Source organism: Zootoca vivipara, chromosome 7 (assembly GCF_963506605.1).
Source record: "Zootoca vivipara chromosome 7, rZooViv1.1, whole genome shotgun sequence".
NCBI lineage: Eukaryota > Metazoa > Chordata > Lepidosauria > Squamata > Lacertidae > Zootoca > Zootoca vivipara.
The window spans coordinates 17,295,646-17,322,213 of record NC_083282.1 but is presented as its reverse complement, the minus strand read 5'-3'; the positions used below and the strand labels follow the sequence as shown (position 1 = coordinate 17,322,213).

Sequence of the window (26,568 nt, the reverse complement as noted above, 5' to 3'; positions counted from 1 at the left end):
CATAAAACGAATTTGTCTAGCGAGGCAACCTCCGCTCGAAAAATCCTTTCATTAAGCGGAAATTTCGTTAAGCAGGGCATTCGTTAAGTGAGGCACCACTGTAAAAGGAAGAAAGTTTGAGAAGGTAAAGAGAATGTAGAAGACGGCATGCACAGAGAGAAAGAGGAAACAGACAGATTGTGAAAGGTGGTGACAACAGATAAAGAACTGAGAAAGTGCAAGGAGGAGGTGGAAGAAGAGAGGAGAGAAAAACAGAAGCAACGCAGGTGATGGAGGACAAAAAGTGCCAGAAGGTAGGGAGAGGAAAAGGCAGCAAGAAGGGATAGCGAAATAAAGGAGGTGACTTATTTTACTGGAAGTGATAGAAATACTTTTTTGGTAACAAATCACAAGCATGAATGACGGTGCTGGCTTGTCCTCTTGCTCAATATTGGCCCCAGCCCCAGCTCCTGAATTAAGAATAACCGGAAATAAAAGACAGGATACAACTATTAAAAGGGTTCAAATGTTTGACCAACAATACAGGAAATATTGGTTCACTTTTATTGAAAAAAAGAATAGTACCCTGATTCCCCAGGGTTTGATATGTGGTGAGGTACTAGCACTATTAAATATAAATCAAAAGTGAAAATGTGAAAGTGGATCCCATGTTCTTAAGGTGTGTCTTCAGTTTGGACTGGTTGAAGACCCCTGTAATAGAGCAGTCATAGAATATGGAACTGATTTAATTCCAGTAAATTCCGTTGTATGAATGAGAAATCTGCTCAATCCTAACAGAATTTGAAGACTTTATTAGCATCTATGTATTCAAGAGCAACGTTGGTACTCCTTGTTCCTGTTCCCTTATTGATATGTGTAAACATATGCAGGAACGTTCAAAAGCAAAATAAGATTGACCACAGGAAAGTATCAGGCGTAAAGACCAGCTGCACAAAATATTGAAAAGAATAATTTTTAAATATGCCACAATATGTGCTCCTGTAAACCACAAAAAGGTGGAAACTGGCAGCTATTTACAGTTGTAGAGTAGATCCCCCGGAACAAGTTTGTTCACACAGCCCAATGCATACTAGATTCCATTGGTCAATGCTTAGTTTAGACAAAACCTCAATCATAGATCACATTTACTGAAAATTGAGCTTTGCCCAAATACAAATGTAGAGAATTTCACAAAACAGGTGTGATGAACTTTCAACACACACCATCCATTTGGAGGAAACTCGCCTGCAGTTAACACACTCCTAACTTTTTTACCACAACTCGGCAGGGTACCAACTGTGTGTAGAACACGAAAAAGAAAAATCTGTATTCAAGATCTCTGATAATGTACAGAGTTCATACAATCTCCTGCACAGAAGAGTTGTCCATGTAGGAAATCAATCCTAAACCAGCCCTTTAGACCAGAATACAGTTCATAAATTGGACTGACCAAACCAGCCTACCAGTTCTGTATTGCCGGCTGCCAGGGGATTGATAACCCTATTTTTTATTTTTGCAGCACAGCATTATTATCATTGTTGCTGTTGATACTGTTTTTTACATTGTTATCCCACATTTTTGTCCATAGTAGGCTGTCATGCATTGTTGGGTTACAAATTCTGCAAGACTGACATAAGGTTATGAAGTTAAATGTGTTTTCATAATCAGCTATCTACTCCAGCTCCTTGCCAATGCCCGATTCTATACACATAAACTATAGATGGTACTTGTTTGCCAATTCCTTTCTTCAAATAGAACACCATTAGTCAATTACAATATACTGCAAAGTCTCAAAAAAACAAGCTACACTACAGCAACAACCATTTCCTTCAGACATTGTTCAGGGAGCATGATTGTCAATTTCCCAGATTAACATTTGTCATAAATATAGCCTCACACTATGGTCATTAGCTACCAAATTATCTTAAAACCATGATCTGCTGAGGAGGTTCTATGTTGTTTTTTAATTGCACACCTGAGACGTTTGTACAGTATTGTATTGCTTAAACAAACAAACTTTTGTGCTTGGATTAGAATATCCTCTATCCACCACAATGCCTTCTATCATTTATACAAAGAGATTTTTTATTTATTTTCTAGCAATTTAAAGTATATTTTGTGCAATAAAAATACAACAGATCCACATTAATCTACATTTTTAAATAATCAGGGTAGGGTGAGGTGTCAATCACAACTTATTTTGCTCTCGTGCACAATCTTTCAAATACCTTATTTCATAAAAGAACACAGCATCCAGAAACATGCATGGACATACAATAGAATGCTCACATCCCTTTTAAAGTCATTTGGTCCTAAGTGAAACGAAAAGATTGATTCCTTTGAACTTAATTATGCTGCACTAATACTAACTACGTGTGTATGACAAGTAACAAGGCAGCCATTCATACTGCCCTGCTCAATACAATTAACACATCTGACAAGCACAGGTCTTTTAAACAGAGCATCATTTGCTAATTAGCGCTTGATAGAGACAAGGAACATTATCTTTCTGATATCAGAGGTATGTGCCTAGCTTCAGAGATCTGTGAGGAAGTTACCTCATAGTTTCCTTCTTTTGAACTGGAAACAGGCAGGAGAAAAGGGCACCAGTAACCCAGCTAGTGGAGTCTGAGGGGGTCCTTTAGAGCAGCTCTCTGAAGTAGGACGACCAATTGCCTGTGTAAGAGTTTCGGATCAAGGCCAACAGGGAACCTAGCTATTTGTAAAGCTAAAGAACTGGCTGGACTTTGAAAAAGCCAGCTTGGAAGGAAGGAAAGATAGAAACTTGAGTGCACCAGTGTGATGTTGGACTCTGGTCTTCCAGACAGTGGTTCACTGAGAAGAGCCTGGGCTCAACTCTATCTGGAAATCATAGCTTGGGGGCCCCTTAAATGTATGGAGATGTTGGCCCAGCTCCCAGAAAAATCAGTACCCTTTGAAGATGGAGAAACTTTCTCCTTGCTGTCTTCAGCAACCTAAGCAATAGAAGCATTTTTTTAAGGTTCCAGTGGTACCTGGGTTTTTGCAATCTGATTAGGCCCGTCGAATGGTATTTAACTGTTTCTCATTGGCTTCTGCACTTACAGTCATGTACAGAAGATTCATGTTCCTGGTCCTCTCTATGTGCATGTTCGCATTCATGGGGAAAGCATTAGTGTGAAACAGGTTGCAAGAGATTTATAGTCACAGCATTTTGTCCGTCCCTCCCCTCACACACACACACAATTGTGTTCACACTTTCCTGTTGCCATATCACATGACTTGCTGTAGCTGCAGCCCTGTGTCACTTGCACCATGCTAACATTTTCTCACCCAGCCACAGGCAGACATGTAATTAAAAAAGCGGCTATGGCTGGTTTAGCTGAAACGGATGCATGCACAGACCCCTAGAGAAAGCTTTTCACTGGCTCCAGCTGCTCTTCACCAGAAAACATGGGCAGCATAAGCAGAATGTGCAATCAGTATTCAGAACATTGCTTTATTGCACCCTCACTGAATAATGTCAAACACGAAAGACAATTCCTTAACTTTTATGCTTAGTTTAAACAGTTGTTGCTTTGTTAAATAAAACGTGAAGAGTCAAGGAACATCCTTAGAATAATTATTTAGTAGAGTAGTGCTCAGACAACCGACTATAAATAGAGCATACATGTTTGATGACTAAACTGCTTTAAAAAAACAACAACACCCAACTCATCACAAGCAGAAAACTAGCGCATCAGGAAAAGAGCTGGGCTAGAACCTTCCTTCTATACTAGTTTTCCATCTTCCGTGAGGTGGGGCTGTCCCCCACTCTCAGTCTAAAGTGATTCTAAATTCGTAAATTTGTTCTCAAACTATGTCATGTGATATAATCCTATATAATAAAGTCCAAGTGTCTCTGCATCCAGATTTCCCGTGTGTCCCTGGGTTACTGCGCATGGGCCCCAGGGACACAGGGATTGGACAGCAGAGACTGGACGCACACAGGCGCGCGCTCTCCCCCCCACCTACCGTTTCCCTTCGGCTGCCAACCACCGCTCCTGGCTGGACTGAGCGTTGGCGGGGGGGGAGCGCGCACGTGTGTGCGTCCAGCAAGGACAGGTCCCGGGGTTCGGAGAAGCGCTGTGCAAGCGCTTCTCCGAAACCCGGGATGCCTCCTTCCTGTCCGCGGCTTGGGGAGAGGAGCGGAGGAGGAGAAAGCAGCGCTTTCTTCTCCTCCGTTCCTGTCCCCCTGCTGCCGACAACAAGGACAGGTCCCAGGGTTCGGAGAAGCGCTGCGCAAGCGCTTCTCCTCCAAACCCCAGGGTGTTCTAGCGCCCGTTATTGAACAGGCTGAAATACACTAGTGGTCCAATAAAACACCACCCATCTACATTTTTCTCAAAGGCCAGCAGTTTTGTAATAAGAAATATGTGTGTGTTCCTTCAGGACCATGAAAATTTTTCAAGCCTACATTTTTGCTGTTTCAAAGGCTGCTATGCATTGAACTAAAACAATGTGTGCCAATGGAGAGAAGGGGAGGGGGGAGTATGTGGAGTCACTTACTTAGTTCTAGGTGTGCCCCTTCAGTCAGTCACCTCACAATTTGACCCAGACATTATTTTCCAGCCAGGGCTTCAACACATCTCTTAAGATAATGGGTGCTTTGAGAGTTGCCAAAGAACTGTGATTATTTGAGTACAAGCTCTGACTCACCATTCTTTATCTCATTCGGCTGATACATTAGAGTCCTAGCTATAGCATGTATCCTTTGCCACATCATTGTCTGTATGACGTCTTTCACCAACTTCTAAAAAGGTTTCCATCACCCAGATTTTTTCTGCAAGATGGTATACTGCAAGATGGTTCCCTACATTTCTGACAGCCAGTGTATGTATCCCACTACACACAAAAATATTGTAGGTGCATGCACCTTTCCTTATAATGCCTGAAAGAAATGAGTTTGAGAGGGATAATTAAAAACAAAACATCTATCGACCTGCAGAGAAGCTCATTCCCTTGTGTTTCTGTGCAGGTTAATATTCGGGGGGGGGGGTAACTCCTGGCTCCAAAACAGAACAGTAATTCATATGGAGATTAATTACACCGGAAGGTATCTTTTTGTCACACTAAGATGCCTCATTTGACAGTTCAGGAATGATCAGCCACGCTGCATATGTGGGCAGCATGTCCAGTCATTAATACTTCTTTGGCCCATAACTCACTTTGCACCAGTGAAATCTGCCGGGTTCTGGATCTAGACACATCAAAGAAGCGTTTCAGTTAAATGCTTTGTAAACTTTGTGTGAGAAATCAGGTTGGGGGGAAAAACGGAACTCCACATCGCCATCTGGTGTTACAGTGTTAGAACACATATACAACACATATAAAACGCTCTTTCTTTGCCAATGTAGCTGTGTCCAAGGTGAAATACTAGCACCATTGAACTCAATGCCAAACTTTGGCTGACTTTGGCAATGACAGGATTTCTCCCTCTGTTTGTTAAACAGGTAAAGGCCAATCGGCTCTTATTTCCATGTAAACACCTGACTTTAAATACATTTATCCACCTCTGACAACCTTGGTTCTGAACCCATTTAAAAGTAAGTTCTGAATATAAATTTCATTCAGAATTGTCTCTTTTTTCTCCTGTGACATACCACATGGTTGGATGCCTTTGCCGAGGGCAAAATTCTCAGGAACTTTGTTAATGTATTGCAGATAACCAACTGACAGGATTAGCATTATTTCAATTGGCACATTTTTCCAAACCACCACCAATAGCACTAACCTACATTCCTTTGGAAATGCCACCTGTAATTTGTAAGGATTGAAATCCTGAGCAATAGATGCAATATTTGCTACTCTAAACATTTTCCCTCTAAGCTTCTCCTCTCCCCCCCCCCTCCATTTCTATTTGCAATGTTAAAATATTCTAAGTTTCCCCCTCCTGTTTTGTCATTTCTGATCTCACGGATTCATAATGAAATCCCAGGGAACAAATCTAAATGGAATGATTAAAAGAAAAAATAGAGCTGTTCACCCAGCATGGTCTCTAAATTCAAAAAGAAATAGTCGCACTCTTTGCATTTGATAGCAGATATCAGGGGGGTTGGGAAAGTTATTATTAACTTGAAGTCTCAATTCTAACTACACAAATCAAAATCAGATCCTCAAGGAACTACCAGAAGTGCAAACAATGAGATAAACAAGGCAGGGATATATAGGGAAGATGCGAATCACATAGCGTTCCAGACATTGACAACCTGATTTTTTAATTTAAAAAAATCATGATTTGCAATAGAATCATACAATTGGAAGATACCTAGTTGGTCATCTAATCAGAGGCAGCAACCAGCCTCTGCTTAAACACCCCCAGCATGTATACATTACAGCCCTGGGCCAAATCTGACTCCCCAGTTGCCAACCAGGAAAGGGGAAAAAAAACATGACCAGAGTGTGACTGCACTGCATGTATAGACCTGCCAGCACCCTACTTGGGGGAGTGTCAGTGGGAATCTGGCTTGCCATTATCACAGCAGCAGCAGCACCCTCCCTGCAACAAAGCACTCCAGAGATTTAGAACCAATAGGAGTGCCAGATGAGAACATACATTTCCTAGAAATAAAATATGAAAACAAAATAGGTTCAATAAAACTGATCCAGTGGTTTTTATAAGGCACACATTATCACAAAAATCCATATGGTCAAAGTTTGTGCATTTTACATCTGTATGTTTTTACATTCAATGCGGCAACAAAAATGACAGGCTTAGGTTTAAGTTATTATTGGCCAAGGCTCTGGGACACTGTCATTCATCTTCTGCCCATTGAGTTCTCTCAAGTAGGATATTGTGGCATAACTTAAAAGGTGTACTAACATTGCAAGAGAGAGAAAAATACAGCCTGTAAACTCCAATCACTAAAATGCCATGAATAAATTAAGCTCATGCCCATAAACATAAAGGAAGACTGCCTTGGAAATTAGTAAAGTGCATTTATGTTGCCATTTAGAAAATATTCAGCATCAAGTGTGGAGTCTTACCTATTTTAATAATTTAAAACGAGCTTTAACTTGATGGTCTATTGATGTTTCCTGAAATACCAAGCTGTCTTAACGTTCATTAAAATGATATAAAAACGTGAAGACCAAGTTGTAAGTGCTGTCACAGTTAGTTACTTCTGAGAACTTCATTCTTCGCTTTATTTCTGCTAATTTTCTGCTCATACCACCATGGAAATGTGCCATTAAGGGTGGTATCCCAACTAAACAGTTCCACTAATGTAAGAACTTTTGGAATCTAGGGAGCCAGACCATTAGTCCAGCTTGCTTACTGCCTGATAGTGGTTCTCTGGCATTTCAAGGCAAAAGGTCTCTCCTAGCTCTACCTATAGGTGCCAGGGATTGAATTTGGGACCCTCTGCCTGCAAAGAACATGCTGAGACCCTTCTGGAGGGCTGGGGAAGACCTCAGAAAGCCTCAGGATAAATGGAGGGAGCAAAGTTTCATTGCGCAGCAAAAATCAATTACACTAGTAGAACTGCTTAACTGAATACCACCCTAAATGTATAGCAGTAGTTTTCAGTAGTTCAAGCAGGGACCCACCTTTAATCAAAAAAACTGCAACACAGGACCCACTTTCAATCTTTTTATCATATCTTTCTCATTTCTCCCTTGTCATTTTCTTTATTAAAAGTAAACACACAAAAATAAATTTTGTTGTGTGTTGTAATGGAGTCATTGCTGGGATCCACCTTGGATTGGGGGTATGACTCAGTTATGGATCCCCTTGCATCAGTTGAAGACTGATATTCTCAGTGCTTCCCAAACTCGGCCCTCCAGATGTTTTGGGACTACAACTCCCATCATCCCTAGGTCAGGGATGATGGGAATTGTAGTCCAAAAACAGCTGGAGACCCAAGTTTGGGAAACCCCATTCTAAACCAATGAGCAAGTGGACTTTCCAGCAGTCTGCCCTTATAAAACCATCTTCCTTTATGGTTAAACTTGGCTGCTGTTACCCCTATCAGTAATGAATGACTTTTAATCTTTTACCCCTGTACCAAGTTCATATGTGTTGTCTTGTTTCTGCAGAATGTAACTGTAGCCGTTTTGGCTCAGTCCATGATCGCTGTAATGAAAGAGGAATTTGTGAGTGTAAGCAGGGAGCAACAGGGCCTAAGTGTGATAAGTGTCTGCGGGGATATAACTGGCACAACCAGGGTTGTCAATGTAAGTAATTGCCCTACATCTGCCCTCCTCCTCCTCTTCTCCCCACGCTTTGCTGCCTGCGCTTCTGTGTGCCAATGTGTGCAGTCCCTCAGCACTTTTTTTTATATAAAAAAAAGAGAAACCTTTCTGCAAGGTCTCAAAACTCCTTCAGCCTGAAGTTTAATGAAAGCACTCAAAAGGTAGCAAATTGGCTATGCAATTTATTTCGTTTCAACATCCTGCATAGGTGCAGTGCCATCTCCCTTTCCTTCTGCTAATGCCTGGAGAAACCTTTAACTAAGATAGCACATATATGCACCTTGTCAGCTACAATCAACTAAAGTATGATAAGCTATATCACCAGTGTCTTTGTTCTAAAGGCATATTGAAAACAGAAAGGCGAGAAGAATTGTGCATGTACATTCATTTCGTTGCATTGCCCTTTCCTAGACCCTAGAAATTTTAATTAATATATTGAGCTGTTACTTTCTATACCAGGCTTAGGGAACCTCCAGATGTTGCCAACAGCCCCCGCCAGCATGGCCAATGGTCTGGAATGATGGGAATTGTAGTCCACCAAAATCTGGAAGGGCACGGTTTCCCCCTCCATGCTCTATAAAACCCTAACTGTGGATGTTCTGGTTTACTATCTATTGTCTAACCATTCAAAACTGAATACGAAGAAATGTGACAAAGTTCGTTTGAACTGTAGGAGACAAATCTATGTAGCAAATATTTTTCTGGATCGCTCCAATAATACAGTGCTACTTGTTCATTTTTCCAACAGAGCAGGAGTGGGAAATGTGTGGTTTTCCCCTTGTTGAGGGTTTGCAGTCACTTGGGAGAGGGGGTAATCTACTGGGGGGGTTGTCACATGCAAAGATTTAATAGAATGGGAGCCATTGGAAGGCACTGACAAAGGTCACACACCATATTTAATGTGGCATAAGTCATGGTAATTTCTTAAGGGTGCTGAGGGGCATTAAGATGGAGACACCTTACAGAGCCACAATTCCAAGCACTCTCAATGAACTACAGTTCCCAGGATCCTTTGGGGGAAGCCATGACTGTTAAAAATTGTAAAATTGTGCTTTCAATGTATATGGATGTGACCAAAGCCTGGGAGGAGCCCAAGCCTAATATTGGCAGGGACAGAGCTTTCCCTTTTCTCCAGTTTCCTCCTTGTCACTCACATGAAATTAGGCCAAGGACCATATGAAATTGTGTCCCAAGGTTGCCCACACAGAGAAGCTCCTAAGTAAAGGTCTGCCTACCAAGTGGTCCACCAAGCCATGGCCCTGTGCAGATGTAACACTTTTCAAAGTCACAAACATAGTATTCTTCAAATATAATGCAAACCATGGTTAGCTTTAAACTGGAGCTTTAAAGCAGGTTTGTAAACCATCATTAAAGCTAACTATGGTTAAGTGTTAACCTCAGTGTAGAAATAATGCTAACACCAGTATATACTAGAAAAGGAAAGGGAGCAGGACTTATAAGTAGGAAAGAAGAGGGAAGGGGGACTAGTATATGAGTCGAGGGGGCACACCCATTGTTGAGCATGGGAAATATTACCTGTGCCACTGGGCCAATATAGTGCAGGAATCCTGGTCCTTGAAGGTGCAGTGCAGGGTGGGTGCAAAAAAAAGGGAGCTTAATTGAGTAGAAACAAGAATGAATTTTCAGGTAGGTGAAATGCAATTATCCAATTAGAATTCATCAACTTCTATAGTCTTGCAGTGGAAGTCTCTGGAGCAGAGTGAGCTATTCAGAACAAACATTTCATTAAACACATCTTGCCTAGCTCTCCATTAGTGGATTATCAAGAACAAGCTTTGATTTGATGTGTTCATTACTTGATGTTGTGTGCTTTACGCAAATGTATTTCCATTTGTGCCTTGTTTATTGGCTATTTGCCAGTTCCACCCTGTGGTCATTAAGTGCATTTCCCTTCATCTTCCAGCAAGCATGCAAAATCACCTTCATCTTCTAAAGTTAGGGTGCGCCCTAAATCTACAATGGTGTACTAAAGGTTACAGGATTTGGGCAACCTTTAGGCAAGTTAGCATCAATATCCTGTCCCTCCATCCTCCCCCACCCCTTTAATCTGGAAGTGGGTTCCTGCAGAGTAATAATTGTCCCATGCAACCTCCATCTGTCTCAAGTACTTAGTGCAGTGCAAGAATAGTTTGGGGACTGGTGGGTCCTTCAGTAGTTTTGTAGCTTTGGCACATATGCAAAGGGAAACTTGCCAGCCTCTGGCACTCTTCCTGGTAGCTTGCTTTGAATGTAGGGGTATTACACTATTAAACTAGATGTCATTTGGAAATCTCTTGATATTATCTTAATGCTACATCCTTGCTCCTGGTGCAACTGCTGAAGGTTCCACAAGATCTAACAAATACTGTTGTATGAACCCCTGACTTCATTGAATGGCCTCTCATTTCAGACCACCACCATCCCTCAGAATGCAAGTCCCTTCTTTCTACTCATTATACATTTATCAAACATAATGGAAGGCTACTCCAACTCTAAACTTGCATGTATGTCTATATCTCCCATAGAAATATGGCACTTTAAGGTGTTTGACTTTGACTGCATCATATACTAAATTTTGATAATGTGGGAGACCGCAGAGACAGAAGGGAGTAAAGGAAAGTGGGGATTCCACGACAAGGGACAAATGTAAACAAACGCCATTTTAAGTTCAGTTAAGTTGGGGGTATTGCATACAGCATTAGCCTAAAGGCAAATCAATATGCAACTTGAGCTGCTGGCAGAGGTTCAAGTTATGGTAAGCAACAACCCCTGATAACACTGGTTCTGTTCCCGATGCTTATGCAACACCAGTTGAAACATCATTTTCCTGAATCTAAATATTTGTCAGTGCTGTAACATCCAGTTAGATTTTGATATATTTTAAAGTTACTGAAAGGCTGCTGTTGTACTGTTTCTGATTTGTTTTTATACTGTAATCTGTCCTGAAACCCCGAGCAGTATATAGAGTTCAAGGAAGGTGCAAATCAACTTACACTTTCCCAGAGTACTCAGTAGACCAAATGTTTTCTGAATTCATTTGCGTGTTTTTAAAGAGAAATTGCTGTGCTGGATACAGCTCATATCTCTACTTACCTTGATACCCATGCATTCTATTAGTCTAGGTTCCCACCCCTCTTACACTTTAATTTAGCAAAGGAGACATCATGCAAATGAATCACTATCAAGGTACACCATTTGTTACACATTAATAGTTGCCCAAAACTGCTACCAGATTGGGATCTTGGCATGTAAAAATAGCTGCTATTGATTTGCTTAAATCCACACTGACATTTTCAATTGATCATCACTTTGGATTGAGTTAAGCTATAGACCCTGTTCCAAAAAAGTTTACTTAGGGGTTTCAGAGGAGGCTACAGGAGGTTCACAGACAGACAGATGAGTAGCCAGAAAATCTGAGGAGGTGTTTTTTCCATAAAATATTTTAAAAAGAATTGTATATATTTTACCGGGAACTAGCCTTCAAATTAGCATGCATTTTGAAGTGTTTTGATGTCAGCTTGTGCTACCTATAGGTCTTCTGCCCGATTCCCTATTTTTCAGTCCAGGACTCTGTAAACTTTATAATCAGCTCCTTTCATGTTCACTTCATTTATTTCTCAAGGAAATTTATTATAGTAGTACAGAAAATTACAAGAACAGCAACAGCAGCAACATCTCTCTAATGTGCTATAAAGTCTCCCAAAAGATTACTTGCATGAGCATGCAAAGCATACACTCAATATAAATCCTTGTCTCAGCTGAAACTAAGCTTTAATGACAACTAGTAGAATATGTGTAGCATGGGCAAAGTTAATGAAGACAGAGCCAGAGAACTGGTGTTATGCAGAAGGGGGGGGTATTTTTTTTAAAGGCAGAACCCAACAACAGGGAAGGGAGGGGTAGTGGGTCTGCTGTGAGATGTGTTGCAAGGTGGGTGGGAGGGGGAGAGAGAGAGAGAGAGAGAGATGCATTGCTATGTCCAATGGAAGGTATAATATATAGAGAGAATGAAGAAATATAAGGGCCCATGGCCTCAGCCACACTTGCATCCAAGCATGCAAATGAACTCAACAAACATATGTAATGAGATATTTAGCTCAGAGACAGTGTGCAATGGAGAGGTTACATTTTGCACTAGTATGTTAGAAAATCAGTACTTTGATAAAAGTCAAAAGCTTAACATCAACAAAATGTACAGTTTTATTGCAAGATATAAATATTGATTACTATGCAGTCTTCTGCTGAAGGAAGAAGAATTGGCGAAGCAAACAGCATGTAAATTGGATTGGTAGTATGTTTTTGCCTGGGGCAGAAGGAGTGGTGAGAGACAGCAAATAAATAAGTGGAACCTAATTGGCAAGAGGAAAGAGGAGGGGAACAAGATTATGTGTTACTAGCAGGCAAAATGCAGTAACTGGGGTCAAGGTACTTTGGTGGATATGCAAAATGACAGTGAGGCTGATTTCAGAAACAAAGGATAGTGTGGAAGGTCCTTTGGGGTGAAGTCATGGTAAAGGGAATGGCCCCGCCCAGAGAACCCTACAACGCAAGCTGTATTTACAATAGGCATATGCATGTGGAAGAGGAGTCCTTGCTGTTACCGTACACCAACCTCATGCAATTTGAAATTTGGCCTTCTGTCATGAATCTATGCAATTGTCCCTGCTCACATGGTTGTGTCATTCAGATACAGCTGCCAATTGCATGGGATGCATAGTGGTTCCTTGGTGGCTGCGGATACATCTAAAACATACCTTACAGAGCTCTGGTTCTGCCCAAGAACTATCCCTCCGGCACATTCCCCTGGAGGCCAAGTTCTCATCTGCATATGCAATCTGCTTCTGCAAGGCTCAACTAGATGTTACTACATGAGACTATACCTGTAAGGTTTCTGGTGTTAGAAATCTGTATCATGCTTCCAAGGAGACCCCCTGTATCAGTGCAGCATAATAACATCTGTGTGCCATGGCAATACAGGAGGTCTCTGTGAAAGTTACTGCATGGGCTACAGCATCTGACAACTCATGCAGATCTGCAGAATTCTGGATTCTGTTTAGGTTATTTCTTTTGTATATGTCTGCTGCCATTTGATTTAATTTATTAATATTATGCCTCAAGGGCCAAGAATGTTCATGCAATATCTTATTTTACAGAATTTACTTACTATTTTAATTTGATGTTAAGAAGACAAGCCACAGGACACCTAATTCATCACATGCATCCATGGACCTCTGCAATATAAAGTTGTTACTGATTTACTGATTTGAAATGTTCAAGGCAAATTTGTAACCATAGACAGCATAGATGCAAGATGTTACTGAAAATTGACAGTGGGTGTTATCTGCTAACGTGTTGGTAGTCAGGGGAAGGGGGTGAAACTGTCCATTCAATAAGCACAGCTGCTAGGGTCTGGGACCAGGGTTGCCACCAAATTTACCTACAGCAACATTTTATGGTAAACTTGAAGGTTCCTACACAGAAGAAATCCCAAGGAATTTTGAAGGGAGCAAAGAGTTTTAGTAAGTTCTTTTAAAAAAAAAGTCAAGGGGGCTTTACATATTCCCTGTATCCCTATTACAATGTCCTTTCTTATGGTAGTAGAGATGACCCTTGTGAATGTAGGATTTATACCAAAGAATCAGCACCCTATACCTTGTTTTTATCTGTGTTGATTCTACACTACTAGCTGGCAAATATATTAACAAAAAAGAGCAGACAAATAAATAATGACATTGCACATCTAAGGATTTCTTTTTCTGATATTTAGATAGAAACAACTTTGAAAAATGTGCCACATCACCTGCTTTAACATTTCACCTGGAGGGAATCTGTTGCACATTTCAATGCATTCAAATGACTATGTAACAGTTTTTAAGTTTTTCATTTGTAATATCACATATTCCTATGTTTCAAACAGAGACTAGGAAATATAGGGGGAGGGGAAAATCAGAGTGAGAATTGCTAAATCTTAAACTTCTCAGGAGGGACGCGGGTGGCACTGTGGTCTAAACCACAGAGCCTAGGGCTTGCCGATCAGAAGGTTGGCGATTCGAATCCCTACAACGGGGTGAGCTCCCATTGCTCGGTCCCTGCTCCTGCCAACCTAGCAGTTCGAAAGCACGTAAAGTGCAAGTAGAAAAATAGTGCAAGTAGAAAGTGCAAGTAGAAAAATAGGTACCGCTCCAGCAGGAAGGTAAACGACATTTCCGTACGCTGCTATGTTTTGCCAGAAGCGGCTTAGTCATGCTGGCCACATGACCCAGAAGCTGTACGCCAGCTTCCTCAGCCAATAAAGTGAGATGAGCACCACAACCACAGTTGTCCACGACTGGACCTAATGGTCAGGGGTCCCTTTACCTTTACCTTTAAACTACTCAGGAGGCAGCTTCTAAAGCAGTGACCCCAGTAGAAGCTTCCATGTGACAGTGAGACCTCCATCTCTGTTTCTGAATGAGGCACCTTTGCTCTCTCTCCTAGTTTCCAAAGGATTTTTCTCTAAAGCTGCTGGCAACACTACACACACACACACACACACACACACACACACACACACACATCCATGCTCCTAAGTCAAGTGAGAGCAAAAGCTTTTCCAAAACGGCTGGAGTGCATGTCTGCATAAGAAGACACAGATGTCTTATCCTCCAAGAAGGCTCCCTTCCAGGAAGTCAAGACTTCTTTGCTAGAGTATATAAAGGAGGGGTGACAACCTATAGTCCTCCATATATTTCTGGACCATGACTCCATCTCCCCTGGCAAAAGCTGGCTGGGGCTTGTGGAACCTGGAGATCCATAGGTGCTCTATCCCTGGTATAAAGCATCAGTCAACACCAAACACTTCCAGTGCCTCTGAGTCTTGTGTCTGGCCTAAGCCTGTAGTTTGGGAAGCTCTCCATGGTCCTGACTCTTATCTGCCTTTATTGCATTTCGCCACATCTGACTGGAATATACCCACAGACTCCAGCCTGGAACAGGAAGAGGATGTGGTTTTATTAACACTGAAGGCAGAGATATTTGCAAGTTTCACTTGGGGCAACATTCAAACACTGTTCAGGCGACTACTCTGCACAATATTAAGTGCTGAGATAGCTGGCTTGCATGGCAATGGTCAAGATTAAAAGGCAATGGTTTGCCTAAAGCCACATAATGAATTAATGACTGAATTGAACTTCATGTCTGGAAGTTATCAGCTCAGTTCTCTTAGATATTTCACTTCACTCATAACCATGTATTTAACCTTTCTATGCATTTGAGATCATGTATGACCTCAATGGGATGTAAAACTGTAAAATGTTTGCCCCCTAACATGTGTGACTTCATTCTGCCTGTAAAATGGAATAGTTCATTATTTGGAGGTGTTACAAATCACATCCTTTACTTACTGTGCATTTTTTATCCCAACTAAACTGAATTAGGGATGCAGGCATGAAACACTGAACGTCTGTGGCCCTATTGTGAAAATTTTCATTTAAGTGGAGGACATTTAGATAAAGTGTTAAGCATTATTTATTTTATGATACCACCAATATAGTTTGATTTGAAAGGGAAAGTGAATGAATAATGGTATCAGGTTTGTGTGGATCTCCATAGGAAATTATCTTTTAGAGATCCCAAATTACATTCCTGTGCATACTTCTAAACTGTGTTCTAAACAATCTGTAATACATTTTTTTTTGATAAAGATGGCCTAAATACATCTCATTTTAACAAAGCAAAACAGAAAGACTTTATTTGGTTACATTTGACAAAATATTATCAATAAAGTGTAGTGGTTGTTTTAGTGTAGTGAGTTAAATGGCACATTTGTTCAGCTCTCACTATGATGTGTTGTTGCGATGCAAATAAACACTAATTTAGCCACATGGGAAACTTTTATAACATGTCTGACACTTGTTGCAACATTCTAAGTTGGAAAAATGTGATGATGCCCTGAAGCTGCACTTATGAATTTACCATCAACTCTTTTAAATGAAGGCAATGTAGTGGAGTTATTATATGAGGGCTTCATGCCAATTGGAGAACAAAATGTGTCCCAGGGGCTGGTTCAATAAGTTGACTCTGGCCAGGAAGTACATTGGTCTGCTTTAGTAATGCTGTTCTTATGGATCTTTAAAAAAAAACAAAAAACCCACTTCATTTTCATACAACCTCATATGTTGGCCTTACATCAGTCAGAGTATAATGTGTTGCCATGGATGTAGTAATGGGGCACCATACTAGAAATGCAACTAACAGTTACCTGTAAGACTTCAGTACTGTATAGGCAAAGAAGCATAATTTTTCACATCTGTTGAGGTAGATGTCTCAGACGATGGTCCCAGTGAAGCATGACCGTTTCTTAGGAGGCTGTCAACTCCCCTAGATGGTCTCAGCAGAAACCGAAAGGGTTTTTCATGCCCTCTCCCCAAATTAAAAAAATACAGTTGTATCCAATGCTGTTGTCCCATTAGCACAAAGACTTCCTCCTGCACATCAGGGACTTCCTCTCCCTGTGCGCCTTCCACCCACCCCCAAATCTAGAGGGAAAGGGAGTTCTTGAACTAACAGGATGACTTTGTTAGATGCAACCCATAATGTTCGGATGAAGTTGACTATGCTGGAGGAGAGGCATTCAGCTTTGCTGAAGGTCCCAAGCATCTCCAGTTAAAATAACTTTTGGCTGCAGGGCTGGGAAAAGCCCCCTTTCTGCTTCAGACCTAGGGGTCCACTGCTACTCAGAACAGCACTGGGCTAGATTTCATTTATTGCATTACAAAATATTCTCATAGCTGCCAAGTTTTCCCTTTTCTCGCGAGGAAGCCTATTCAGCATAAGGGGAAATCCCTTTAAAAAAGGGATAACTTGGCAGCTATGTATTCTGTCCTGACCTTTAACATGAAAGTTTTCAGACAAATGGCAGCTTCATATGTTCATTATGTGTTCATCCATATCCTTGCAATCCCATCCCCACAGCCAGAGATTCAGTTTTAGTCCAGGAAACTCCAAGAGGATACTCGCTCAAATTATGGTGAAATATTAGATATACCCACTCATAAGTGTCCAAAAATTACAGTCCAAGGAAAGAGCCATCTTGCTTTATCAGCAGGGTCACATGTGAGTTATTGGCACTTCTGTAGCATGCAAACAATAATGAATGTATAAAAAGTTAAACGAGGAGCCTGTTTCTTCTCTTCAGAAAGTATAATTTTTAAGTGGTTAATACTTGATAGCTTGGTAATAAATATTTCAGTACAAGATACGGCAATCAGAAGTAGCTTGGAATGAAAATGCAAAGGGAGCTTAGAACAGAAAGAGACAGAGCTTCTATTGGGTGCATGAAATAAACCAGCTTGAAAGATTAAAACAACAATTGCTACGTTGGACTGCAAATCTATTGAAGGGGAAAAATATAATGTTGTTTATTGAGAAGAATTATTCATTGCTCATTTGAGCAAAAGTAGACATGGGCAGCTGGTATTGTGAAATGACAGGTGGGCAGACATTACTGTAAAAGTTTGTCCTCAGTAGGAGTTGTGAAATTTGTATAAACTGCTTGCTCATCACTGACTTAGAACAGGTACAAAAAAATCCCCAACAATCCAGCAATATATAAACCTGGCATTAAGGCCAGATATGAATACATATGAAATAAAGAAGTCATTAATATTAAACCCCATTGCATTTTTTAAAAAGTCAAGATCATTAAAAAGAAATGTTGCTAGATATGCGGTGTGTCCATGGATAGATCCCCTCAGTTTGTGGCAAGTCTGGTGGCAGAGCAACTTCACCTAAGGTGGACAGCTATTTCCCCGCCCCACAACTCTACTACCTACTGCCAAATACTATATAACAATACTACCCAAATGACAACGGGGCCACAATCAGAAAGCAAGCATGGATCCTGGGCTAAAGAATTCCCACCACCACCACCACCAAATGATGCAAATCAAATAGGGCGAACCCACCAGGTCACCATGTGGGGTGTTCTATGGCTCACTGGCCCCTGACTGGGCCTTCGGACACAACCTTCCCCCTGGTCTCCTTTACTGGCTATGGATCCAATCCAATGCCTCTTTCCACCAAAAAGTTGTGGCAGTAGCTATGAGGCAGGCCCAATTTGTGGGCAAGGGAATTCTTTAGCCCAGGATCCATGGGCCTGAATATTGTGACTCATCAATTCCACAAGGAAGTCTCATGCTGACTGCTGACTGCTCCCAGTGCAGCTGGTTTAAATGCTGTGGCAGTGGACCAGAGTGAAGCCTGGGTCCATCGCCAGAGCCCCGCCCACCCAAATGGCCATGATTGGCCAATTCAAATAAAATTCAGTGGTAAATCTCGTTGACCCCTGCGGCCAGCTGAGGCTGATGATGGAGTCAGCCAGGTGTGCAGATAGGAACCCGCTGTTAATGGTAAACAGTCTTTACTGATTTTACAGATAGGGCTTCCTCCCAGGTAAGTGGTTATAGGATTGCAGTCTGAATCTCTTTACTTGCATCTGTTAAGGTTATTTCAACAGCAACAAAGAAATACCATTGGCAACAAAAAAGAAAAATTAAAGCAGCTCTACTACTAGCATTTAGCCGGGAATTAAGTGCTATGAACCGTTTAAGTCTTACATCTCAGTAAATATTGCATGGGATTGGGCTACATAAGTGTGAAGCAACAAACTGCATTTTTGAGAGCTACGGACAGATCGTTCCAAATACAAACAGGAACACGCAATCTCTCAAACATGTTCCCAGACATGTCCCCTGGCAGAGGATACATATGCAGAGATACACTGATTCTGGCCATTGAAGGAGCTTTTGAGCCGAAGCACACACTATATCCTCATTATATATCAGCAGGAGATTATTCAGCAGGGTGTTCAGTTAATGAGATGCTGCACTGTGGAAAATTTGGAAAAGTAGCCATTTTGGTGTCACAATGTGAAGTCCTCTTTCAGTGAAAAAGATGCTTAACTTAAATTGTTGTTACTGTCTAGGTTTTTTTCTTTCTTTTAAAAAATTCTTATTTCCAAGGCAGTTGTGGAGAGACAGTTTCACTATATGTGGCCCTCCCCAACCACAATAACTAAGACTGGGTTTGGAGAATAAGGCAGGAGCTGCTGGATATTATAATGTAAACGGGTCGGTATCTTTGAGCCCAGTCACCCACTTGTACCAATAGTAGAAGAGATTTTTAAACCTCTTTAACAGGCACAAGTACAGAAGCATTGGGCTGCAATCCTACACATACTCAGTAAGCCACACTGAATTCAGTGGGACTTACTTTTGAGTATGCACATATAGGCTTGTGCTCTTGTGACATACCTAACATCAACGCAGCTGTGCCAGTTTAATATGTTCTTCTTCATCCAGCTTTCTCACGCAGCAATACAAGGGACACAACTTAGTCTCATTGGCACAAAAACATACCAGAATTGCAGACCCAAGGTCAAACAGCATCACCCCAAAATGTACCCTGTCCACATTCACAATTTTCAAATACCAGGGCATCACCCATAGCACTTTAAACAAGCTAGCTATTATACATGATATGCTCGTGTTTAGTTTATCACCGTGCAGTATATAGTGGTACCTCTGGTTAAGAACTTAATTCGTTCCGGAGGTCCGTTCTTAACCTGAAACTGTTCTTAACCTGAGACGCCACTTTAGCTAATGGGGGCTCCTGCTGCCGCCACGCCGCCGGAGCACGATTTCTGTTCTCATCCTGAAGCCAAGTTCTTAACCCGAGGTACAGTACTATTTCTGGGTTAGCGGAGTCTGTAACCTGAAGCATTTGTAACCTGAAGCGTTTGTAACCCGAGGTACCACCAAATGTTTAGCTGCATGCCTGTAATATAAAGTTTTATGTGACTTTCAGATTCCTTTCCTCATGACAGATCCTTGCCGTATTTACCAACCTGGTCTTTCCCAATATGCTTCTCAAACACATGATAAACTAAGAAGATCCTTCTGGATCAGGCCAATGACCCATCTAACCTAGCATTATGGTCTCACAGTGGCCAACCAGCTGCCTTCGGGAAGCCCACAAACAGGGCCTGAGCACAACAGCACTCTCCCCACCCCCCTGTTCCACCTATCTGTTCTCTTCCAGCACTTCTACTCCCAGTATTGCTTCCCTACACATCTTACTCCTTTCCCCCTTCTTCCCTTGGATAATCTGACCTGCCATTTCCACCAATGGCAGCTGCAGGCTCTTCAAACTGCCAAACTGCTGTGCAACAGAAAGGCAGCTGGGGTCATTACTGAAAGAGGCTTCTTCATCGCCACTAGAGCCATAAAACAATTCCCTTTGTAGATTACAGTACAGATACTGAGAAGAACCAGGCTTCTCTGTTTCCTTTGAAAAGTGTTTAAAGTTCTAGCCATCATTTGAGAGCCTTGAGCAACTTCACTATGTTAGAACCAGGGCTTTTTCCCCAGCCAGAATTCAGTTCCAGCACCTCTCAGGTGGGCCATTTAAAAGGGAAAATATTGTGAGAAAACATTTAAAAGAGAAAATGTTGTGAACATTTTGCTTCTTATTTAAAAGTCTTTGTTGATAAGAAAACGTATAAATCTTAAATACCATTTCATAATTTAAAGAGGTATGAGTGGGAGGCATTCCAATAAAGAGATTATTTATTTTCACCTTATATTTTACAGTGCTGGCACAGTGACGTAGCAATAAATAACCTGCCTTTTTCCACACATAAAGCAAATAGGGGGTATTGCGCCTCATAACTAATATAAATCCTGATTTTTTTCCACCTGTTAGCTTGGTTCATAAAAGTAATATTATAATTTTACTTTACTTTGCAACCTCCACAGATAATTCTTCGGAGTTTGTCAATCTAAGCCTTGCTTCCATCGCCATACAAATTTGAGGGTTTGAAAAGGGACATCTTGTTCTGTGGAGAGCACCCCCTAAACTTGCATTCATCCGCGAGTAAAGCAACACAGGATGTATTTCACAAGGCCTTCTGCCTATATCACCATAACCACATTTGCAATCCCTGATCCCTATGGAGAAGGCCAAGAATGCAGTCCTTTCCTCCTAGCTGGAAGCAAGGTTTACAGCCAGATACAAAGAGCTTGCACATGTGGCTCTGCCATATTCTAATTATCCATTCATTTATTCATTAAATGCATTTATTAAATTTATATTCTTCCCTTCAAACCCAGAGCAGTGGATGACAATATATATATATAAAATATGGAGATCATAAAACAACAGTTATAAACTGGATATTTTATTTATTTATTCCTTCACTTAATTTTTCATTTGTGCCACATTCTGCTCTTGTAACTGGTGTTCCTACTGCTTTTTCGTTAGGTTTCCCCCAGAAAACATAACATTTAAATTAACTGATAACCTATTCAATTTCAAGCCATAATGTGGAAAAATGGCCTCTTTGCTTCTATTCAGCTCATATCAATACATCAAGTAAAATCCCAATTTGTGTGATTTATTTTAGTGGGGAGGAGGGAAATCTAAAATGGAATTTGCACAAATTGTCAAAACAATAAACTGCCATTTTGTTCAAAGCCAAAGCATTATTAAAAATAGGACTGGCTTCTAGTGCCCCCCCCCCAAAAAATGCACAACACTAAAGTGAAGCAGTAATTAAAGTTTTTAATTGGCATGGATAATCCAGACAGAAATCTAATATCTTTCTCATTTTGAGGAAATCCAAATCCAAAGGATTCTCTTTTAGCTACCCAAATGTAGAATAATTCTTTTCAAAGCATTTCCATAAGCATTTTGCTATGCACAGCAGGTATCTCACGTGAAAATTTACATAACAGACTTGACTTACCTCTTTGGATCCATTCTAATCTACTTATTAAAATGTGTAGGGCAGTTTTTTTTTCTTCCCTGACAAAAAAACTGGAGTGTACATATATAGCTCAGCCAGAACAAATTTCTCTTTTAAGTCAAGCATACAATTTTCGAATGTGGTATTAGACAAGAGTCTGTACGGAAACCCACCGTATTGCTCAGTAACCCTCTAATCACACCCCAGTGCAAGGTTTCCATAAAAGAGCTGTGCTCCAGTATTATCTGCACGCTTGTTAATAATTCAGAAAATGGGGAATTGTATAGCTATAATCCAGAGATCAGGTCCCCATAAACTCTCATTGCCAACTGTGGGGGTTTATACTGTGTACTGAATGCTTTTTTCTCTTCTGTAGTAAACAGTGCACCCAAGTTGCATACACAAGGCTATATTTAATATTCACATAATATGGAGGCAGTTTACTGAGAGCTGGTCCTGAAATGAAGGTGGCAGAACAGCCATTTTATGGAGAACAGTGAGATAGATTTCACATTTTTCACAAGCCTGAACCCAACTCATGAGACTAGTTGAAAGAAACCACCTTACTAACTGAATTCTTGGGAAATAAATAATTACTGATGAGAACAAAAGCTTTTATCAAAAGTCTATTGTTTTATCTAGTTTTGAATCCATTTCAAAAATTTCTACACACACACAATTTACCGTCCTTGAGAAATATACACATTGTCATTGCCCTCACTTTCTTTAACTGACTTTAGTTGCCTTCAGTGATCATCATATAGTCATATATCTTTATAGCATCATAACCTAATTACATCCACTATATCAAGGGTGGAGTGGAGAACTGGATTTGTCCAGGAGGACAAGTCCGAGACGTGAGCAAGGCCTCTCATCTGTCAATCAACTCATAGTTGGGTATGTGTAGCCTGGTAAAGAGAAGACTGAGGAGGTGATTTCATAGCCATCCTAAAATATACATGAAGGGTTGTTACATAGAAGATGGAGCAAGCTTCTTTTCTCCTGCTCCAGAGGGACCCAAACCAATGGATTCAAATTGCAGGAAATGAGATTCTGACTAAACATTAGAAGAACTTTCTGACAGCAAGAGCTGGCAGCTGGCAGTGGAACAGACTACCTTGGAAAGCGTATAATCTACTTCCTTGGAGGTTTTTTAAAAAAAACAGGTTGGATGGCTATCTATCAGGGATTCTTTAGTTGCAATCCCTGCATTGCAGTTTCAAGTGGGACCCAGAGAAGGAGCTAAGTAGTGCTGGCAGTAGGCCCTTCCAAGACCTGAGGCAAGTGCCCAACCATGTCAACCTCTGGTGCCACGGGTAGGAAAGGAGGAGTGTGTTCTCAGGGCAGGGAGTTGTGGGTGGGGCTTCTTAATAGTAGAAGCAGTGGGGTGGGCAGATGGGAATTTTGATTGAAACCATAATAATAATAATAATAATAATAATAATAATAATAATAATAATAATTTACTTATACCCTGCTCATCTGGCTGGGTTTCCCCAGCTACTCTGGGCGGCTCCCAAAAGATATAATAATAATAATAATAATAATAATAATAATAATAATAATACGATAAAACATCAGACATTAAAAGAATGTAGAGGCACATGAGATTCATTTCTCCCTTTCAAACATACCAAGCAGTCCAAATCACTGCCGTTCCTACTAGAAAGACTTCGTCTTCTGGTCTGGTTGCATACTCCTGACTCTCTTAAGACTGCCCAAGGCTCTGTGTTATGACATGTGGCTTTCCTCCATCAAAAAAAATTAGGTTGTCAGTACCTTCGGGGAAGAGGAATCTACATTTTCATGCGGCCTGTTACTGCATACTTGGTACAGATTTTCATATATAGATATATGTAATGTCCAACCTAAAGCTGAACAGGAAAACATTTGCTCTCCTTCATTGTGGGAATCTTTTATCACATTTGAATACTACTATGTTCCCTTCGTTTTCTTATCTCTAAGCCGTATGTGCACAGTTCCTTTGGCCTTTCATTACCAGCCTCATGCTTTTGAACTTCATTATCACATTTACAGCTTTCCCCAGTCTTCACCAACTGATTGTACCCCTCAGGTGACTCCAGCAGCTTTGGGGACTGTATTATGAACTGCCTGGTATCCAAAGGCAATCAAAAGGATTTATGGCATGGCTGGAGCTGAGGATTCCTTCCCACCCTTAAGAATCTTCTTCCTGAAAGCACTTGATCTAAATCAGACAACTGCACAAGCTTAGTTAACCGCGCCTCCCCTTGCCTAAGAACAACTGGAGGGCTCCATCCCCTCTGGGACAACAGTAATTCTAAAATGCCTAATCCTGGATTTATTTTCAATTTTGTCCGTTTTAGAAAGCAATCTCTTGTTATCCTCTATCAGGCCTGTCAAAACGACTATATGATGTGAGATTATTATCTCTGTCTGGAGAGAGTGCCCACTTATTCTTTTGTGCATTGCTGGATATTGTTCCTTTACTCTTTTACCTTTTCTGTTATTTCAAAGTCCTTGGTAGCTGCATTTCTACTGTCACACACCTCTGGAACCGATTGTGTGATTTCATAACATTTTTGAGCACAGCAGATACAGAATAGTTTTAAGTCTATTTCTCTATACCCCTGGTCTCAAAAGATCTTTCCTTCCTTCCTTCCTTCCTTCCTTCCTTCCTTCCTTCCTTCCTTCCTTCCTTCCTTCCTTCCTTCCTTCCTTCCTTCCTTCCCACCTTGAACATATTAGGAAGTGTTGAGGTTTCTAAATTGTGACTTACATTGCCCATATGCAAACATTCTGAATGAGAAAATCCAAACATAAGTTTCTGCTTCCCATATTTTCATGGAGCAGAGTCTATATGAATTACTACAGTCCTGATCCTATTTCATAGTTTAGCCCAAAATTGGGTCATCATCAAACATGGCACCACTGCCTTACTCTTCAGAAGCCGGTGGATCCTGATCAGAAACTGGCTTAAAATAACTTGCTACGCCAACAACTGTAAGATTTTTAAAAAAACAAAACAAAACAAAACTCATTCTCCAGAGATCTAGTATAACTTCAAATAAATACTTACAGAAGGTCATTATGTGTGATGCTTTGAAAATAATCTGATTTAATTCACTGGGACTTATTCCAAATTAAGTGTGCATAGCCCTATGCTACAGTCCTATGAATATTTACTTGGGGATAAGACCACTGAATGCATTGGGATTTACTTTTGAGTAAACACATGTAGGATCGAGTTGTTATTCAGCAATGAGTTGCCTTTGGGCAATATTGTTAAGTTGTTTTTATGATTTTGAATTAACTTTGTTTCAAATTAAATGGGTAGCTACCAAATTCCTTTCAGATGCAATAGTCGAAGAGGCACCCATCCTCCAGCTCTGTGGCTGATCTTGAGTTTTCTTAAGCACTCCCCACCCCCTTTAATATGCAATTAATTACTTCAACTTCTCAAAGACCATTACTTTCACTTTTTTTGTCTCATGGGGGGGACGGGGGGGGACGTTTCTGTTTCAACCTAGTCTTCATGTTATAATTATTCATTCTTTCCATAGCGTTGGAGTAAGTGGTTGTTTTTCGTAGCAGCATATAGCTTTCTTTCACATGATTTCACATTGTAAAAATAGGAAAAATGATATAATGTGTGTGTGTGTGTGTGTGTGTGTGTGTGTACTAATCCACCACATGAGTGTCACTTTTTAGAAGATCTACTGCTGTGCCAGAGATCAGAAGCTGTTACATTCGTTTTCCAGTCCATATTGCTGGAATCGTGACTTCATTCAAAATCGGGGTCGGGAAAACCTTAGGTGAAATGTTAAGAAGCATGAAAAGCCTGCAATCAGCAGCACCTAAATATAGTATACTGACTCTCATAATCTTTAATAGGGTCATCCATTATGCTATAATGATTATAGGGTGTCTGCCTTGAGTGGCTCCTTTCCCTTCAGTCTTAACACTTTGGGTCAGTCTCAAATGCCACCTTTTCTCAGCTGCTTCGGCATTAATCAGCCACCAAGTGGAAGAAATGGCTGCTTTTCCCAGGAGGCCACTAGCAATTGCATCCCACATCTCCCATTGCCAAAATGTGGAAATCCATCAGTCCCAGCTATTAAGTGCTAATGAGAGCAAGGTTTCTGTGCATTTCATAGCCGTGTGGGAGCAGGGATTTCATCAGGTGATACTTGTCTCACTTGTAGATGACAAACTGCCACCTTTCTATGCAACTGTAAAAGTACGCCAGCACAGTGTGCTTCTGTGCATCTTCCCCTTATTGGAGTGATGCACAGTCCAATAATGGACTTGCACCAGTGATGGCTTGCACCAGTCTATTACTGGTATTCAGTATTTTATATTTATTCAATATGTTATCAGCTTTTGTCATGTGATGGTGAGACCTTTGTTCTTGAATCCTGTTTTAGGTACATAAAATACATGAAAGCTACTTTTGACCTATCTGGCCCCATATGAAGCTGTGGCATCCCCAGACACTCTGAGGTTCTCCACTAGTGTACTATACATCTCAGTTGCATCTCTTCCCTGTTAGTGAAAGGGATTCACATGCCCAAGAACGCTGTTCTCACTGCAGCATACATTGATCAAAACAACTC

General features: G+C 40.8%; 1 protein-coding gene across 2 annotated transcripts in view; it reads left to right on the top strand.

Annotated features, from left to right (window-relative positions):
- The window catches only part of NTNG1 (netrin G1), a 210,248-nt gene that overhangs the window by 177,386 nt on the left and 6,294 nt on the right, over positions 1 to 26,568 (top strand). Inside the window, exon 9 of one of the 2 annotated variants that reach the window (XM_035123309.2) lies at positions 8,035 to 8,172. The exons of the other annotated variant lie outside the window; for it this stretch is intronic. Coding sequence (XP_034979200.1) covers positions 8,035 to 8,172 — 138 coding nt within the window. The remainder of the gene's footprint in view (positions 1 to 8,034; positions 8,173 to 26,568) is intronic. 2 annotated transcript variants of the gene reach the window in all.